At 41.2% G+C, this 19978-nt stretch overlaps 1 protein-coding gene across 3 annotated transcripts in view; it reads right to left on the reverse strand.

The window, feature by feature from the left end:
* RPS6KA2 (ribosomal protein S6 kinase A2) overlaps positions 1-19978 on the reverse strand; it is a 321471-nt gene that overhangs the window by 170982 nt on the left and 130511 nt on the right. Inside the window, exon 1 of one of the 3 annotated variants that reach the window (XM_005230881.4) lies at positions 17790-18361. The exons of the other annotated variants lie outside the window; for them this stretch is intronic. Coding sequence (XP_005230938.1) covers positions 17790-17888 — 99 coding nt within the window. The 5' untranslated portion in view covers positions 17889-18361. Of the gene's footprint in view, positions 1-17789; positions 18362-19978 lie in introns of those variants that run through there. 3 annotated transcript variants of the gene reach the window in all.

Here is a 19978-nt window from a genome sequence, read left to right on the forward strand (position 1 = left end):
GCAGCACGATGGCTTCCAGCTTCTCCTGCTTGTTGCCCATGCTTCAGGCACTGGCATAGATGCACTTCAGTCATGGTGTTGAGCCCACATACAATCCTGGCATGCTGCCTCCACGCTTATCTCTAACAAGCTTGGTTTTATTCCCTTCCTGCTTTGAATCCGGATTAAAGCTCTCTCAATGAACCCTGCTAACTCCTGACCTAGGAACCTTTTCCCCCCTTCAGACAGGTGAACCCCACCTGGTGCCAGCAGGCCTGGTGCCATGTAAACTGACCCATGATCAAAAAACTTGAAATTCAGCCATTGACACAAGGCATGGAACCAGGTATTGATTTGTGTGATCCTCCGATTGCATGCCCGATCCTTCCCTGCAGCTGGCAGGGAACTTCACGTTACCTTACCCTCCTCAGCTTATCCTCTCTAGCTGATGTCATTAATCTTGTCTTATGTCTCCCAAGGATAAGAACTTCAATATCTGTGTCTCTTTGCTCAAACTACCAGGAGCCCCTGAATGAATCCAGAGTGCATACATGATGAACGTTCTGGGAAAAGTACACTTAGAGACTACTGGGAAGTTCAGTGTTAGTTGGTCCAGAGACACATAAAGTCTCTTTAGCGTAGGAGTAGTAAGCTGGCTCTCTAGAAGTTGGCTGCAGCACAACTGACATCAGGACAGATGAGAATGCATGGGCCACCATGGTGGGACAGTAAAGAACAGCAAAATCCAGGGTCCACGCCACAGGGAGTGTCCATCTGGTCTGCGGGACACTTGCTCAGCAAATAAACCAAGTACTTCCCATCTTCAAGTTTCTTACAATAATAAGCAGCTTGTGAGCTGGGGGGCGGTGGAGGGGAAGGTAGGATTTGGTTGTGAAATACAACACACATGCACTAATACTGAGGAAACTTGACAGCATGTGTATTCTCTGTAATAAGAGCTATTTATCATCATGAAATTGAGCCCTTCAGAACACAGAAATCTATGATTTGGATCAAAATAAATGTCTGGAATTCTGCTTTGGAATTTTACCTTTATAATCACGCAAAGAGTTTTGATTATCATACAGAATTGATAACTATGATGGTTCTTTAACATTATGCTAGTAAATACATTGGGAGCTAAGGGGAAGCACTGAGTGCAAGTCATTTGCTTCCCTGGTATCACTATGAAAGCAAAAGCTGGAGGACTTTGTGAAAGATCAGATATTTTATCAACACCAAAGAAGTGTGCAACTAGCGATTTTACATTTATTTTTGCCAGGTGAAAACCGGTGTACATCACTAGTAGATGGTGCACAGTGTGAATTAGAAAAACATCTGTGCAATGGTAATAATATCTCTCAGTACTTAGGACTTAAATATGAATGTGGATCTGCCCTCAATGACTAGCAGATGTTCCCTGGGCAAAGCAGGTCCACAGCCTTTGCTATGACACCAGAAGGGAGGACAAAGAGGAAGGCTACAAAGTGGAAATGAAAGCAACAGAAAAAACACGGGAGTGCCAAGGAAAGGACACTTGCAGCATGACATGCTCTGTTGAGCTTGTTTTCTTCTGTTAGTGGCCAGAATGGGTGTTTTTAAGATATTTAAACAAGGGGAGGGAAGTGGTTTTGTCTACAGGATGAGCTTCAGCAGTGGAATAGAAGATGCATCTGAAGCAACTGGAGAAAAGATGATTTCATTAGCAGCACTTTTCAGGGGCAGGAAGAGGCTTTTGAAGACCAAAGGGGAGAAGCCTGTGTCTGTCGGTACAGGAGATGATCTAGAAAAACAGCTCAGTCATGAGAACAAAAGGGAAGGAAGATGGTCAGAAATTGTTCAGTCATGCCCTGAAAAATCTCTTTAAGAGGAGTGAAGATCCTTGAAAGGAGAAATAAATTTTAAAATAAGTTACACAATACCTTTTTTGGGGAGAGATTTCCATTAATTACAAAAAAAAAAAAAAAAGAACTTTCTAGTAATTTTCAGTCCAAAAGGAATGTCAGCAGCCAAAACCTGAGCTGCTAATCTGTTTGGTGTCCAGCAGAACTAAACAAACCTCTACTCTGAGTCAATAAGAGGTTGTGTATGGTATTATGAGATGAAATTCTAATCTTCTTAGTAGCATTTTCCATGGAAAAACTGCCATACTATTTGTATTTACACTATTACATGCATTATTTGTATAAATACTATATACATACACACACAAATATGGCTGTAATTACAACATACTCTTTTATAGTTGTATAAACAGAATCCTGTTCAGAAACTGTCCTAAAAAGGATTAAAAATGCCACTAGGCATTAAATGCTTATGTTCCCTTTACTGTGAACAACAGAACAGAATGTCTGACAAAAAGATGTGTATAATCTGGTTAGTGTAAAACATTTATTATATGTGCCCACATAAGTCCCCTTCTCTCCTGTATGCATTAATGTCTCACTTGTAATTCAAAGCAAAGTGTAAGGAGGCTGTACAAAACAGGTCAGTTTTAATTCCAGGTTGTGGGGCATAGCTATATGGCCAGGGCTTGGCTAAGAAGTTTAGCAGCTCTGCAGTGTTACCATGTAGAAATCTTACTTTGTTATTTACACATCCTGCAATCATCAGAAAATGTCAAAAATTTGTATATTGACCCACTTGACCATTCAGCATGCAAATATAAGACATCAAACTATCTAAGTAATTTGATACTCTATAAATTTAATCCTATCCAACAGAATTCTGTAATAATTATTATAATGTATTATTTCAAGGAGAGTGCAAGTGGGAAACGATATTTTTCCCAGACTTGCTTGCACCAAAGATTCCTGCCTGAGGACTCCTCATTGCTCACTCCAAAGGCTAGACAGTCTAAATACCCACTTTCATCCAGAGAAATTAATTATTCTTGTCAGCAAAGCCGATATCAACTAGCAAGACAGAATATTTCAAGAAAACACTGATGCTTTATTATAATTCTGTAACAAGCATTTTAAAAATTTGTTATTGTACTATAATTATTCTGATGATCTCTTACTTTAGCAGCCTGCACTTTCTATTAACATCTATAGGATTGTTAAAATAATTCTACTGATCAATCAATCAGTCATTTGACGTTAAGTTTCGCAAGTTTCTTCTCCATAAATTATAGTACAATGCCTTTTTTCTCCCTCAGTACACCATATAAGTAACTCCAAACAAACATCTTTAATATATTTCAACACAAAGATGATCACTGAATTTCAAAGAGAAAACCAGCCAGCATCATGCTATGTTGCCTGCCCCTTATACCAAAAGCATCTCAGCAACCTTGACAAAATACTGCTACTAGTCACTCCTGCTTCACCCATTAGATTAGAAGTAGAAATTGCTAAAACAAAAGAGCCAGCTTATTTCATACAATGGGAAAAGATATTACTAAAAGATTGCAGTATTATGATAAATAATCTCATCACTGGGGTCTATAGCATTTCAAAGCCCAAATATTTATACAGGTAGACTGATCCACTTGGTTCCGCAGCAAATTCAAACACAGTCCTCAGAAAAAAATCCTAGCTTGCTTCCTGGCTTTGAAGTATAGAAACTGTTCTGTAAACAGTGCAGTGATGTATCCCAGGTTCTTACCAGGCTGCCCCCCTCTCCTGCCACTTTCCTCTGCTTCGCTCCTTCAGTGGCTAAGGAGTATGCTTCCACTCTTGTTCCCCTTGTTCCTTCATTTTGTGGTAGTAGGGGTGTCTCTTTCTCTAGCCCTGTATTTTCATGACTCTTACATGAACATTATGTCTTTAAGAACACTATTCATCTGTCTGTCTCTGTGAATTTGACAATGCTTTCAAAGCAAAGGCCAGAAAAGGGCAAGGGGATGTATTATGCCTCATTTCTTTAGACAACTAGGCTAAAAATGAATCCAAACCAACAATTCCCTTTTTGAATAATTTCCTGTGTTCACACACGGACAAACTCCTTCAGCTGACTGCGCTACAGGCACGCAGCACACCGACAGATCACCCTTTCAGAAAAGCAAATGAGAAACAATTTAAGACCCTGACACCGGGTGTAACTCTCCTTTACATGTCCAGTTTTATGCTAGCCCGGAAGTTGGTAATAATTTAAGATGGCCTTAAATAGAGGGCAACATTTGTTCTGTGTAGTCCTTGCTGACAGCTTGAGGCCACCAACCAGGAGAGAGGCAGAAGCCAAAGAGGTTTACCTAGAGTAGGTTGGTAATGCATTCTGTTACATCTTGTGTTTTGGCAGGGAGGAAGGAATACTGCTGTATCAACAGCAACAACGCCAATCTGGTAATGTGTTAAGTGTCACAACAAAAGCAATACAAGTTTTCAAGTTTTCTTCTGATTCAGCTCTAATTACAATTCCGGAGAAGGGGGGGGGGGGGGGGGGGCGGGTTTTGAGAAGAGCAATTTGCTTTGCTTTCCCATTGAATTGCGTAGGTTTGCACTGGTTTAGACTTTATAGCATTGTAAATTTTAAACCTCTTAACTACTAGAGTAAGGTCCTTGAATAGAAAATCTTTTTATTAATAATGCAGGCTAGTTTGAAATTTGTCATGAAAACCCCAAGATGAACAACTACACAAGTTTACTCCTTCCAGCAAGTTGAAATGGATGATGACCGAGCAGAAACCACATTATGAAAGCAGAAATCAGGCTTTGCGTGACTTCATGTACCTGAAATGAACCAAAACTGGCAGCTGATTTTCACTTTGAGGGTTTTTTTTCCTTCAAAGTTCAAAAGAAAATCCAGAGGGTGAAAACACAGAAGCTGTCATGCAAAGTAAAATGGTAACATGGATATCTTTGTTTCACTATTTTCCAAGATCTTGTAGATGCCATAGTAACTGTGCTTTAAAAACAAAGTACAGTGCTGTGAAAATGGTACTATATAGAGCTAAAATCCCAGACAGACGTTCACGCACAGTTGGAAGCGGAGTTGAGTCATAGGTATGAAACCCTCAACAATGCATTCGGGAGCCTGTGATGCAAGGGGATTCTAGGAGTTTTTTGCTGCTGCTCTCCCTGAAACGATCACAAGACATTTAAACTCTGGAAAGCCAGAATGCAGATCCATTTGAAGAGAAATAGGTAAGGACTACGCTATAGGAGAGGGGGACATTTCTGAGATAGGTAGTAAGTATTGTAGTTGGGATTTTCTTTGGAGCTATCTGACCATTGCCCAGCCTCAGAGCTGAGCGTCTCCTCTGAATCAGCACTTCCTCAAACAAAGCTTTGTTTTTACTGATGACTCCCAAGTTACCCCAGTAAACTGAGGGTAGGAAGTACGAAAACAGAAAAGAAAAAACATGTGGTTCCCATTGTCTGAGTCTAAAGCATAAATTAAAAAAAGCTGAATCAGATGAAGGATAGGTCGAGGGAGAAGGAAAAAGCAGAACTTGTTACCTTACAAGGGAAACATCTGAGAAGGCAAAGTGAGAGTTTCAGTAGGCACCAGGAGCCAAGAGCCTTGTCTCAATGGCACAGTTTCCATCAGTGTGGAGCTCAGCATTTTTGCAGTCCAGCTGTGGGACTCTACACGGCAGTGCACAGCGTGTTCAAATCCTCAACCTTTATTTACAAGAGGGAAGAAAAGCCTGAAGACAAGAATAAAGAACCAGATCCCAGGAAGGCAGAACAACTTCATTTCTTCTCCTCAGTAACTGGAAAATGGGGAGTTGATGTGCCTCCCTGAAGACATGATTCAAAATCCCAGACAGCAACAGCTGTCTGATCACCAGAAAGATAAATGAGAGCGTGTGGACCATAGTGGTACTCCATGGAGAGAGCTCTCAGCCTCATGAATGTCACACCAGCAAACGGATTTAGAAAGCAAGGGAGAAAGGACAATCTTTCTCTTGACTGTGTTGTGTGTACAGTATGTTAAATGGTTTGTAAGTCCCCACTTACCCAGGGAGGGGTTATAACTGCCATGGTCATGCATGTGGAAAATAACAGGGAGGAGAAGACAAGCACAAAACAGTCAGAAAAAAAGCTAAACCAATCAATAATAGAACAAGTGGTCAAGAGGGGAAGCAAAGGACTGATCTATTTTTCCTAAATAAGAATCTTCGAAAAGCTCTGGTTTTGCAATGACCCCGAGTGCCTTCATTAGAGAAGATTACATTTTTAATCCACTCATTTGACATGCATTATGAGAAATATGGAAATACTAAATAAAAAACTTAAGACTTTCCTTACAACTCCAAGGAAAAACTTCTACACAGAGGAAGATGTCCAAGAACGACTCCTCCAAAAAATCACATGTATCTGCTCGTTACAGCATTTCTTTCAATATAAACATTACTCAAATGAATTTTATGGCTTCTTTTATAAGCCTGTTACAGAAGGAGAAAATGCTTTTAAACCAAGCAGAAGAAGAAGTTGGCACCATCACATAATTATCTTTTCCTAAGCAAACAATATGATTGTAAGTAACTTAGACCCTTTCATAGAGAAATACCCATTTTCAAAAGTAAATTGTCTGTAAACTTTATCCTGATGTTTGGACAGATTATTTTCAAAAAGACAATTGGGATAAAATTAGTAGCTTTTGGCAGATAATCACTATAGGCAGTGTGTGCTTTGGAAGCAACGGTCTTCAGAACCATTAATGGTATTTCTCCTAGTGTCCCATCCAGATTTTCCTATCTGGGAAAAATGAGAATTTTATTTGCTAGATTACAAAATCCCTGTTACTGAGGCTTTTAGAAATTAATTTCATACCATCAGGCAAAAAGATGTCATTTGATTTTTATGTTTTTTCAGGACATGGCCTTTCAGAGAAAAGTAAATACAGAGTGAATTTCTCTGCTGTGCAAGGAGGGATGTTATAGCATTGATGGCATTAACAGCTGTAGAACGGAAAAAAGAACATCTGGATGCTGCCATATTTGCACTGGTGGAATAGAGGGAAGTAGGTGAGTAAATATTATCTGTGCTTACTCTGCAGGCATAGTAAGTTCTCCTGCCCATCATCGTCACCAGCATTGCTGCTCAATATATTATGATCGGACATTAACCTTTCCACAAAAATGTGGGGAAAAAAACCAGATGCATTGAAGTATGATTTTAGTAAGGATTCTTCCAATTCTGCAAAAGCAAAAAACCAATCCTGAAATCACAGAGAAAGAAAGAAAATTCTCAGTTACAAATCATGGGAAACTGTGGTTTCTCTCTAGCTCTAGTAACACTGGTGATTTTTTTTTCCCTTGTATCAGTTTGCAGTTAACAACTGTCTTTTCTTCAGACCTGAGCTAATGACCCTAAAATGCTCATCCTTATAACATAAAGGCTTGAGTTAGCCATCAAACTAAGGATGAAGTACACTAAAAGTTTTTGAAGGAGAAAGCAAAATGTCTCCTCACTCCCCCTCAGCTTAGTTTGACCCAACTTCTGCTTTATGTATTTTCTGCTTTACAATCGCTAAAACTTATCCATGAACAAAGAAGCTTTAACACTGAAAATGAAGCAGTTTTATTACCTCAGACCGTCAGGTGTCATAAACCCAGACAATTCTGCAATGCTGGAGAGACTGAGAGGGATAAGCTGATGCCTGCTTCAGTGGGGGCTTTCCTGCCTTTACACACAGGGCTTTTTCTGTGTGGATTCACACCACACACTTCCACACACTTCTCAAGTAAACCTAAATACGTGGTCCACCTTTGGAAGGAGAAGTTGAAGAGAAGTTGACAGAATGCAGAAGTAAGAGCTGAGATTAACTACCACACTTTCCTTTCCTCCTTTTGTGCCTATTCACTGATTGCCACATAGAAGGGAGAAGGTAGCTCCCAAAGGTGTGCGAGTCTGGAAAACAAGGACAGATACATCGTCTTTTCCAGAAGGGCATCTATTCTTTCAAATTAAGGCACTGCAATGTGCTTGAAATCAGCCTTAAAATGCCAGCGCTTTAAAACTCCTTTGTATTGCCATCACATGAAAACCATTCACATTTTGAAACTGTCTTGGTTTAGCCACCTTGTTAATACCAATTTAACAAAATATTAAGTTCATTTCATAAGAAAAATTAGTGATTTTACTTGCCAGGAAAAAGCTTCAAGCCTTTTCAATATAATGAAATGTTATTAAAAAACTTTTGAAGTATGCACTATTTAACACCTGCACACATTTAGTAATCAAAAATTCAAATTCAGTGGTTATAAATGGTTTTGAACTGTGTCATGGAAATAATCTAATATAAAGCCTTGATTTCAGATTATACTTCAGTAATAATTGCAGCACATAATCATACAGGAATAAAGTAGATATTGTGCAGACCAACAGCCAATACAGCAGGATTTAAGATATTTAGACAGATGACTTTAAAATGAATGCAATTACAACATTTGATTGCTGTCTCAGGCATTTTCTAGTCACAAGCAGAGGTTGTCTCATACAGGAAAGACTGGTATGGAGAGGTGCTGACGCAGAAATCAAAGGCAAAGATATCTGCCAGAGTCACAGCACTTGTCTACTCGTTGCCCTCAATGTGGAAGTCGAGAAGACAAAGTTGAACTGCTATAGGATTTTCTTTATTACTTACTAGCAAAACAAAACAAAAAATATTCTAAAAGAAAAACTCTTCCCCCTCTGACTAAATATGGTGGGTTGACCTTGGTGAGATGCCCCCAAGCTGCTCTACCACACCGTTCCTCAGCACGATGGAGGGGAGAAAATAAGATAGAAAAAACCCTCATGGGTCAAGATAAAGGCAGTTTAATAAAAGCAGAAGCAAAGGAAAACAAAAGATTTATTTGCTACTTCCCATCAGCCAGTGATGTCCAGCCACTTCCCGGGAAGCAGGGCTTCAGTACGTGTAGCGGTTGCTCCAGAAGACAAGCATCATGATAACAACCGCCCCCCTCGTCCTCTTTTCACTTCGCTTTTATTGCTGAGCAGAATCACGTGGTATGGACTATCCCTTTGGTCAGTTTGGCTCAGCTGTCCTGGCTGTGTCCCCTGCCAAGATCTTGCCCACCCCCACCCTACTAGTGAGGGGGGAGCTGGTGGAGAGACAGCCTTGGTGCTGCGCGAGCGCTGCTCAGCAGTAGCCGAAACACTGGTGTTACCAACACCTTTCTGGCTACCAACACAAAGCACAGCACTGTGAGGGCTGCTGTGGGGAAAATTAATGCCATCTCAGCCAGACCCAATACACCAAAGGACTAAACATCTGCCCAAGCCCTTTACTTATTTTTCAGGAAAATTGCTTATGTAAGCACATAATATGAAGGTTTTCTGTTGTACCATTTATCAGTGCTGGCCACTTTACATATAAATTACATAGAACAGTTAGTCCTCTGTCCAAACAGGAGACCAAAATATTGACCTCTGGGATGGCCAGGCTTGATATATGCCAAGAACACACCCTATTGCTGTCTAGCTATGCATTAAATCCCTGTTATCTTATTGTTGTCAACATGAAATGATTCTCCTCTTCTAGGGAAGTTAGATTAGTCATCTATCTGTAACTTTGTATCAATGACTGTGCCCTTGAAGGAGAACTACAAGCCTGATAGGGGAACATCCTGCCCCAGGAGGTGCCCAGCTAATTGCAACAAAGACAAGAAGTCAGCAGAATGAGACTGTAACTAGGGGGGAGGGAAAGGTGGCATGGGGAGATTGCAGCCACCAACTCAATTCAAGACTAAAAGATTCTCCTCCCCCAGCCCAGGACACGTGTAATAAATTAAAAATATGCTGTAACTTTAAATCAAAGTGAAAGATGTATAAACCAATAGAAAACTACAATTCATAACTAATTACCAATAGTATCTTTTAGGCAGAGCTTGGAAAATACATATTCTTGTTCTTCTGAAGTTGGGGCTTGCTTTATGGAATACCACCTAGACCCCAGCCCTGTGCAAATCTGTAATAAATACATACCTGAACTCTGTGTCAATTGGCTCTTGCACACTGTGTGAGCAATCCCACTTTTTTGGACAACACTATTTCTCCAAAGAGTTACCACCCCCAAAAAGGCTCAATCCTAAAGCATGTTCTACAACACACAGATCTTTCAAACCAGTAAGTTTAAGCTTTTAAAGACCTTTTTTTACCATTTTTCAACAGTTTTCACCACCAACTAGTTCATTCACTCTTTATGGCATACAGCAGCCTATGCCATACTGCTAGCTGAAGGAAGTACTTGATTCCTTCCCTCCTAAGGACATGGTAAAGCTTTGAGTCTGGAACACATCTTTGTGTTAATTTGTCCATGGAGATGTCTAAGGCTCAGTCTTGTAAATAATGAGATGACTCACAAATTCAGCATGGAGTTAAGTTGTCTGTAGTTTTGAAGGGCAAGCTCTAATATTCCTCTGGAACAGAAATGTCATTTTTTTATTATGCTTAAATATTGTTTCATTATTTGTATTACAAGCAGCAGCCTGTACTAAATTCTGTAGTTTTAAAATTGAATTTCCATACAAAATTCAAAAAAATGTCTAATCATACTAGTTCTCTCCTTGTTGAGTCCTACAGAACTTCAAAAAAGAAATGTACAGCATAAAATCAGAGACCCTGAATGTATATACATGTGCATAAAATGTATTCCACATGTTTACATGAAATAAGAAAAAAAATACTATTTTCCTGCTTACCATCACTCTCAGCTCACCACTACTTTTTACCCATAATGTATAGCAGGAATTGACACCACTCAGCACTCATATGTCCCTAAAGAAGCTCCATATCGCAGCACTGAGCTGACATTATCCTGTTGGGCACCACAAACTTGTCTGGGGAGTGATGCTTCTGAGAACAAGCAGGACTGGGTATCTCCTGTTTACCTGTTAACAGTCCTGTTAACAACAGTCAAAGGTAAGTTTTACAGATAAAAACCTACACACTCAGTTGTCGTGTGTCGTCCCCCGTCCCCGTCCCCCCCCCCCCCCAAAAAAAAAAAAAAAAAGCCTTCAGTTTATTTGTAATAACTCTTGAAGAGAACTGTTTACTGCCTTCTGCCAGTCACGTCCAGGTCCAAATTTGGCCCTGCAGGAAAGAGGCATGGCATAATTACTATCATTACTTACCACCTGAAAGCATGCTAGCAGCCTCTATCTCCCCTTCTTGCCCACACACTGCTACATAATACCTAATAATATCACTGCAATCTGAGAAGAAGGTTCTCCTCATTGGAAACACCGCTGTTTTGTCTTCTGCATTCTCAATGGTTTGCACTTCTAGTATCCTTGAACTCCTGGCACTCAGAGGAGAGCTCTAGGCTCTCTCACATCCCACAGTAAAAGCAGCTCCGCAGAAACACTGATACTGGCAACAAATTTCAAAGGAGCGAGCAACATTTCACAGCTAAGGGATGGCTGCTCCTTCAAAGTCTTCCATATCCATGCTGTGGCTGCCCCATCACCATGCACGCACCCACTGAGGGAGCCTCCATCCCAAACTGCCTGGAAGGCACAAAAGGTCCAAGTGTGCAAATGGTAGCTGTGCTGCAAGGACCTTGAACAGATGTATCGCTTGCTTCCTTACACATAGTCAGGAAGCTTTTTTCAAGGTAGATTGAAAATAGCAAGGTAGCTATTTTCAAGGTAGATTCAATGATCCACTCTCATTCTTTTCCATTTCCTGAGACCGTTCTTCAGGAAGCAAAGCTGTGCCCTGTAAGAGCTGACGGCATCACAGAGAGAGAGAGTGTGTATGTCCTGAGTGCAGAACTCATTGCTGCTTCTCTTCCTTGCCGAATACTTTTACAAATCATTGCAAACCTGGGACAGTAGGTCCTGTTGAAGTGAGCAAAAGGAACTGACTAGCAAATATTTAGATGAAAAGTATTTCTACTTTAGTAACTGGTACATAAACCTAAGAAGTTTCTTTGTTCTAATTTCTGTCTGTCCTTGGAAATATTTTCAGTTACCTGTGAGGACACAAATACAAAAAGCACGCACAAAAGGAGTCCTCTCCTGAGACTAGCAGAAAAATGGATGAATCAGATGCTACTGATTATAAAAATAGGTGCGGGAGAGCTCAGTCCTCTGAGAACAGACTTTTTGTGCCACAGGGTCAGCCAGGCCATAACATTATGAGCTAAAAGCTAGAATAAAATTACATGTTTTCCACTTCCATAGAACCAAGTTACTCTACTGCTAGGCAGGGGCCTAGCTGCCCACAGCTCCCCATCAGTCCACCAGGTTCAGCTCTTTTCCTCCTGAACACCTGCTTACAGATGCTCCAGGCTCAGGGAAACAGGACATTACCTTGCCCACAGACACAATGGACAGGCATCAGCCTCTCCGTTTCACTCTTCATCATTTGTCTGTGATCATGACCAAACATGTTCACCATACCACTGCATCATCGCCAGTCAAATAAGGTATACATGTGTGTGGCCCATCAGCTGATCAGAGAAGACCCATACCACAACTAAATGAAGACCTCGTCTGTTATGAGAGAATATCAGGTCCCTGCGCTATGCCCAAACATGTGTGTACCCTGGGTATGTGACCAAAGTCTGTGTTTAACTGTGTGATGCATGTCAGGATTGATCTAACATGAGAGCCCAGGATAGGCTGTCAGCTCTGGACTGGATGCCAAATACCATCAGATCAAGGCATCATGCAGGCATTTAGATCGTGGAAATGGAGCATAAAATAACAATTTGGATTGGTCTTTGACAGGGTAGGGTTCTTTGAAATAAAAGTGATTTTTACAAGGGACCATTAGCATCCAAAGTAAGGGCTTCTCCTTAGCAATGTTGCTGTGATTGGCACAAGGTCTTGCTCCTGAAAGTCCCTAACTTTCAGAAAGGAAGAAAGTAATTTTCCTACCCTACAGCAGAGACTGAGGAAAGGGGACCTAAAAAGCTTTCAAATGCATAAAATCTTGCTGCAAAGAAAAGGAAACAATCTCTTTTTCACAGTTACAACGGGCAGGACAAGATGACACAGGCTTAAATTGCCGTAAGAAAAGCTCTCAGACACTAGGATAATGTTGTAAAATATACCTCCTGGGGAGGTTATGGGCATTTACTGTCGGAGGCCTTTAAGAAGAGGTTAGAAAAACATCTTTCTTTCGTGTGATAGTTTAGATGTAGTTGATGCTGCCTAGGCAGGAGGAGGGGAAGTCCAGATCAAGGTTTTTTTCAATCCCTCCCAGCCCGATTTTTCTATTATTTTTCTACGGACAAGCTATCCCTACATCAACTTGCATAATTTTCCCTTTCTGTAGCTCAGCAGTTAATTTGAGGCTTGTGGGAAGGAGGACATCGCAGGCCTGAGGTGCAAGAGACTGTTTATTTGGTATAAAGGTAGAAGTATCTGGGGAGCTGGGGAGAGACTCCTGTATTATAAATGCGTACGTATGTGAACAACCTCTCTTAGCACCAAACCCAGTGTAAGTAGGTAGAATGGTATCAAAGGACTTGAATATTCATTAGATTTTCATTTTACAAATGGGGAATGAAGGACACAGAGGTCTGAACCATCTGCAATGACACAGCAAGTTATCAAAATGAGCCTGAAAATTCGATCCTGTGGCTCCTGAAGTGACCTGTCCTCCTCCTGCTCTCCATTCCCTGCCCTGCCCCCCTTCACCCCCAGCAAGCCATGCAAGACTACAAGAATTGCAGCATTTCCTCACACAAGTCTTGCCGGCAGCAGTGTCGGTAACTTCTGCTGTAACAAGAACACACATCACAAAGATGATCATTACCAAGGGAAAAAAACCACCTAAAGCTTCCTCAGCACTTGCACCTTGCAGAGCTGGTCTTGGGCTGTTAATCCCCATCTCTGTTCTTTAATTCGCCTCTTTCAGTCTAACCTTTGACAGAAAGAATATATTCTTCTACCCAATTATTATCTATAAAAAAAAAAAAAAGACAGAATGAAGGACACACTACTGCTAAAGAACAAAATTATTCTTTATACAAGTGCAGAAGAATTCACAAGCGTTTGCAAGTGAAGCATTGCTCCAGCTCACTGTGCAAAAGGAGCAGTCTAGCTCAGCATTTGCTGACCACTTTCCTAAGGCTGTTCTAATTAAAACCTAAAGGAAATCAAAATCAGAGCCTAAGATTAGAACAAAAAATCTATCATCATAAAGTATTATAAAGCCAGTGCCAATCCTTCTGCACTATGCCTTACCAAACTGCATAGGCTTGCTTCCATATCCCACATGCCAATGCTGGAACCCAAAGAGGACCCATACATGAATCACCCACAGGAGGTCCTGCCTCTCACAACTGACTATGCTGAGATGCACCAGGGTCCAAATTAATTTTGAATTAATTTGAAAGAACTCTGCTAGGCTCTAAAAGCCCCATATGTAGACCAAACAGAATTTGGATTCACCATTACCAGTGAGACTGGTATTAGAATTAAAGAATATTAAGAATTAATATTAATTATTAATAATTAAAGAATTAAAGAATTAAAGAATAAAGAATAATGAATTAAGAATACATAAAGAATGCAAAAATCTGAAACATGTCCCAGAAGAATCAAAGGGTTTAATGTTTTAATTGGTCATTTTCTCAAAAAAAACCCCAATATATGCTTCTGTGTCACTGGTATAAATATAATCAAATTCTTCGCATGCTTAAGTCTTTCCTAGCTTATTCAAATGGCATATTTAACTTTTGATTTATAAATCAAGGGATATTGCTCACTGCCATAAGATGCATTCCACTGGGGCTCAAAGTCTTTAGTAGATCCACACTGTGCGTACTTTCTCCTGATGGTTTCACATTCATGTTCATCAACACTCAGCAAGAACCATAAACAAAGCCCTTCTCTTGGATGCACACATGCAGTTCCCATTGACTTTGCTGGATTTCAGCTGACTTCAGTAAGAACTCTGTGCATGCAGAAGGGCAAAACTTGGCTCTGCACATTTAATAAAATTACATCACTAGATACCTTATAAATGAAGGGCAATGCAGGCCATACTGAAAAATAATATAAACTGAAAACCTGAAAGTATAGCCAGATAAGTTCAAATTTCAGCCAAGTTTTCCCAGAATAACAAAAAGGGGACACATTTTGGGCAAGATGAAACAAAACTCCTGTAACATCTCATTTACCAGAGTGTGCTCGGCTCCCTTTAGCAGGACAAAGTGTGAAACCCAGATATTTACATGGGGCAATGATCTTGTTGATACAGCAATGATATTGGCATATGAAATGATTAAGTAAAGGTCAAGATGCAAACTGTGACTTGCTAAGTCATTTTCTGCATCTATACCCTGCTCTGTAATTTATGAAGCTCACTGCAATGAATTAAAAGTGAATACCACACTGGAAAAAGTAATTAATGATACGATCTTAATAACTAATATTATGTTATTTTGAATCTACTTTAATAGTGGTACTTTAAAGATCTCAAATGCTTGAATCAGGAGTATCTATCTTAAAACCGTTTTAATCCCACCCACCTGGTCAAAACAACACTACAACAAAAATCCTACACAAGCTAGGAACAACAGCCCCCTTCCAAATTTCAAATAACATCTAGCAACACATAACTTGCCAGGTACATGAGCTAACACACACTAAGCAAAGCAATGCCATGTGCTTTCTCCAAATTTCTTCCCTCTATTTTACACTTACTCATTCTATGATGTAATAACCTGTGCCTTTTACTGCCTCTTTAGAAATATCTACATATGAGGACAAAGAATATTCTGACTTCTAAATAATTCAACGACCAACAGGCTTCCTTGCACTTTATGTTTGGCTGACAAGCGCTCATTAGCCTGCAATTACAAATTTATACACAGAAGTACTCAGGGATGGAAATCACAGAGGGGGCTTGATGTTCATGTTTGTTTTTTCCCCCTCTAAGCAAGAACATCTCTGATGATTTTCACACTTAAATAGCAGAACAGATTTTATGAATCATTTTTTCTTCTTCATTGGAACAACCCTTACTCCCTGCTGCATTATAATACTGAGTCACTTTGCATAAAGTTGGTCATGACTGCCAAGTCAAGGGGCACAGGAGGGAAACAGACAAAATGCTCTGAACTCACATGTGTGATGGGATACATATCAAGCTGCTTCTTGAAGCAAATTATTTAAAGACAGGGGGAAAAAAATCATTACAAGACAAGATCAAGTAAGGGAAAACTATTTCATAGATATTGAAAACATCCAGTAAATCTAATACTGATGATCAAAGGAATTGTAAAGAAGGTTTTGGGGGGGTTTGTTTGTTTGGTTTTTTTAAATGAAGCAAGGGCCTGGCTTGCTCCAAATGCTGAATTGTACTGGTCATTCATGCTAGGTCAGCCAGTAAAACAATTAGTGTGGTGGAATCTTTTTCTCCCAAACTATGGCACTGTCAGATGAATAGTTACAAGATCTGGTGGGGCTTTGCTGTCTCAAACCCATCTCCCCTCAACATCCACACCCTGACACTGGCAGCCTACACAGACACTCATCTGCCTCAGAACTTCTTCATGTAACTCCAGGTCTACTTTGTGTTGGCTCCAGTGGAGCATGAGCTTAGTGAATTTACAGTGTGTTACAAGGAACATCTATTTCAGGTTGGCCTTTTTCAATTCTGGGTTCACAACAGGGAAAGGAAGGGTTCCCTGCTTGTCCCCTCAGTCCTAGAGAGGCAGGGCTGGTGCAAGGAGGGAGCTTTTGATTTATTAGGGGTTTTAAATGCATAGCATGACTATTGGATGAGTGAAATAAAATTAGGTACCTTACATGACCATTTTTTCAAGACAGCTGATTTTAAAGAGTTAAAGAAAAAAACCACAGCAAAACATGCCAGCCAAACACTCTGCTTTTCTGCATGTCCTGTTTAAGCAATGACACATGAAGAACTTCACATTCAAACAATTACCTGGTACTTTAAATGGGACACTAAGAGAATTAACACTTTAAAATGTATTCGCACAGCATGAGACTAATCCTCCTCCTGGGAATATCGGTGCAAATCAGAGTAACTCCTCCGAGGTCAACTGAAGTACACCAGCACAAAACAAATGTGAGGCAGAGGGGAATCAGGCCCCATCTACCTCTATTTTAATGCAGAGGTTGCAGATCATCTGCAATGATAAAGTGAACAACATAAATATAACTGACATCTATTCAATTGATCTCACATCCTGCCGACTATTCACAGCTCCAAATATAGGGCTGAAGAACAATGGTTTAAGGAAGGGAGGCAGAAATCCTGGTTCTAACTCATTCACACATTCCTGTCTGCTAATACCGCCGACTTGAACTGCCTTCATCTCCTCACACTGCTAAATCATTGTAGGCTTAATTTGACATTGTCCCTTAGCTCCTGAAGAACTTCTCCTTACAACAACAACAAAACACCAGGATGCATGGGAGAGAAGAGACATGCAAAAATCTGTGCAAGCATAAGAACCTATGGACAAACAAGCAAGCAAATCCCTAACATACCGTATAAATAAAAGGCACTAGCAAACTGATTAATTATTTGGAAATCTGGCACTGAGAAAGAATGGTATATGCACAAGGGAGGAAGACTATAATATGAAGCTATTGTAAAGTATGGTGCCATTTGTGCTAATTTAAGTGGATCCGTAATTATTTCCTACAACTTCATGATGTCCTGAGCCAGCTTCCCTCTCCCCTGCCGGGCTGATAAAAGGATCCTTAGCAACACACTAAATACATTATGCAATGTATTGAATACTACCGAGAAAAAGCACTGAATTACACTGAAACAAAGAACATCAGGTGCGACTATCACCACCTCCAGGGAAAGATCACCTTTAACTATTTATCACGTCAGTAAACGCAGGATTCTCTTGTATTTCTGTCACCGGCACCTAATGGCATTTGCTACGTTTAACAAAGTTAAGGCGAATTTTACCTCAAATCTACTTAGGCTGGAGCTCTTTGACCGAGACTTCTTGCGGAGATAGACCGAGAAGAACCGACGCACTGTGAACTTCTTCATGTTCATGTCCATTGCCCTGTCCCAGCTGCGGCACGGAGCACGACAGAGCTGCGGCGCCGCCGGAGAAAGCTAGCGCATCCCGATTGCCCCCTATTTGTATCCACAGGCAGGAGATCCTCCAAATGTCTGCTTCTGTTCATCAAGCCGGGCACGGCTAGACCTGCAAGAGGTACGCTGCCGGAGCCATGGGAGCCCGCGGCCGGCTGCTGGCTCTTCAGAGCATAAAGGCTTTACACTCCCTCTCGCTTCACACTGTTTACATTTCGGTGCTGCGAGCGGAACTCTCTCCCTGCTCCCTCTCTCCCTCTCCTTAGGTCCTACTACACCCAATCAGGCTCTGCTCGGCTGCATGCATAATCAGCTCCGGCAGATGACAGCTCCTGCGTCCCAGGCGTAGCAGGTTTGAGATAAATATTAGATGTGTCTATTGCTTTGCACTCCCTCTCCTCTCAGTCAGGCTCTTTCAATTTCCTGGTTTCTGAATCACATGGGGAATAGGCACATGCTGCACTTCTGTTTTTAGCTCGGAATTTCAACGCTGCTATAATTACTGAGGGCGATGGTGGTCAGAGCCGAGAAGAAATCAGCTCCTGCCTGAGAGTCTCTCCTGGGAGGAGGCTGAAAGACGCCATGACCCCACTGCTGGAGCAGGTGGGTCTGAACCTCCTTTTATTCTGGGGAGTATGCAAAACAACACTGCCTCCCCCCCAGATCAAAAAGCTTCAAATTCTGTTCACAGATTACCCGCCTGCTTTACACTGAAGCACCTAACGCTGGCTGGCACAGCCCTGAAAATAGAAATCACAATCTAAATGGTTAAGTATTCCTATTCTTACTGCACTACAGCAGGGAGTTACAGCCCTACTAAGAAGTTAAACGTGTACATCTATTTGCAGGCTGTAATTTTGAGCTGCTCACTGTACTGCAAGCATGCAGACTTAGAGCTGTACCCCCACCTCCCCCAACATAATCACATTTTTCAGCTTTTCTTCAAAAACTGATGCATCTCAGTGTGATCCAGAGACCAAAGAGCTTTCTCTGCCTGCCTGCACACAGCTCGGGGTCCTTGCCCTTGGCAGCCTTTCCTTTCTGACTACCAAGGAGCACCCAGACATGCCTTTCTCCCATAAACTCATATGGAAAGTGAGTGACTCTGGTGACTTATTATTGACTCAGATAAATAAGCCCAGGGAAAGCTGACACCACTACAGCCTGAGAAGACTCTCGGAGGTTAAATGATAATACCACTCCAGTCAATTTGCTTTAAAAAAAAAGAAATGTATTTTGCTTTAAGTGCATGTCTGGACTCTGCTGCAAACTACATTGGGTGGTCATGCTTGTCACTGCCTGCTTTGTTCACAGCTCCTTTGCCCCTCTCTTCTGTCTAAAGCTTACCACAGTCCATATGTACCTGGAAAGGCATTAAGAAGGGAAAAAAAAAAAAAAAAAAGAAAAAAGAGGGTTTTGGCATTTATGGTCAGATTGTGGTCAGATTCAGGAGGTCAGATTGGAAAGGCTACCATTACTGCTGGTCTCTGTACTACAGCCTCCGACTCCTCTGTGCCTGGACGACTGCTGTCTCCCCAGCCTAAGGTAACTGTAGCACAGTGGCAGTCTGTTTTATCCCTTTCTCTTCTCAGCATCTCCTTCTGATGGCTTCTCTAATTCTCTTGGCTGGCAACAAAAATACTTCTAGGGTTTCTTTCAGGGTGCTGCCCCAGTGTAAGCTATGTCAGGTGTAGGAGCCCTTTGCCACTACAGTTGTGTTGGTTCCTGGCTAAACAACCTGGAACAGGGGCAAGTGTCCCAGCAAAACTAAGCTACCTGTAGGTGCACCAAAGCCCTTTTCACCAGCAAAACAATAAACAGGTAAAAAAGCAATTTTGTTGGAATAACTCAACGCCAAAATTATTTGCTGATGCAGCCTGTCTAGTTTCATGTCTCCTCACCACTCTGCATCAGCAAAATCCCAAGTGGCAGAAAGGCCCCAGGGACTCACCTGATTATCTGACCACCCTGCCCTGCCCTGCTACACCGCACAGCCACTGCTACTGCTCTCAGAGTGCTGCCCTGACACCGGTGAGGCCAGGCTTCCTGCTGCC

The sequence above is a fragment of the Falco peregrinus genome, chromosome 7 (assembly GCF_023634155.1).
Source record: "Falco peregrinus isolate bFalPer1 chromosome 7, bFalPer1.pri, whole genome shotgun sequence".
NCBI lineage: Eukaryota > Metazoa > Chordata > Aves > Falconiformes > Falconidae > Falco > Falco peregrinus.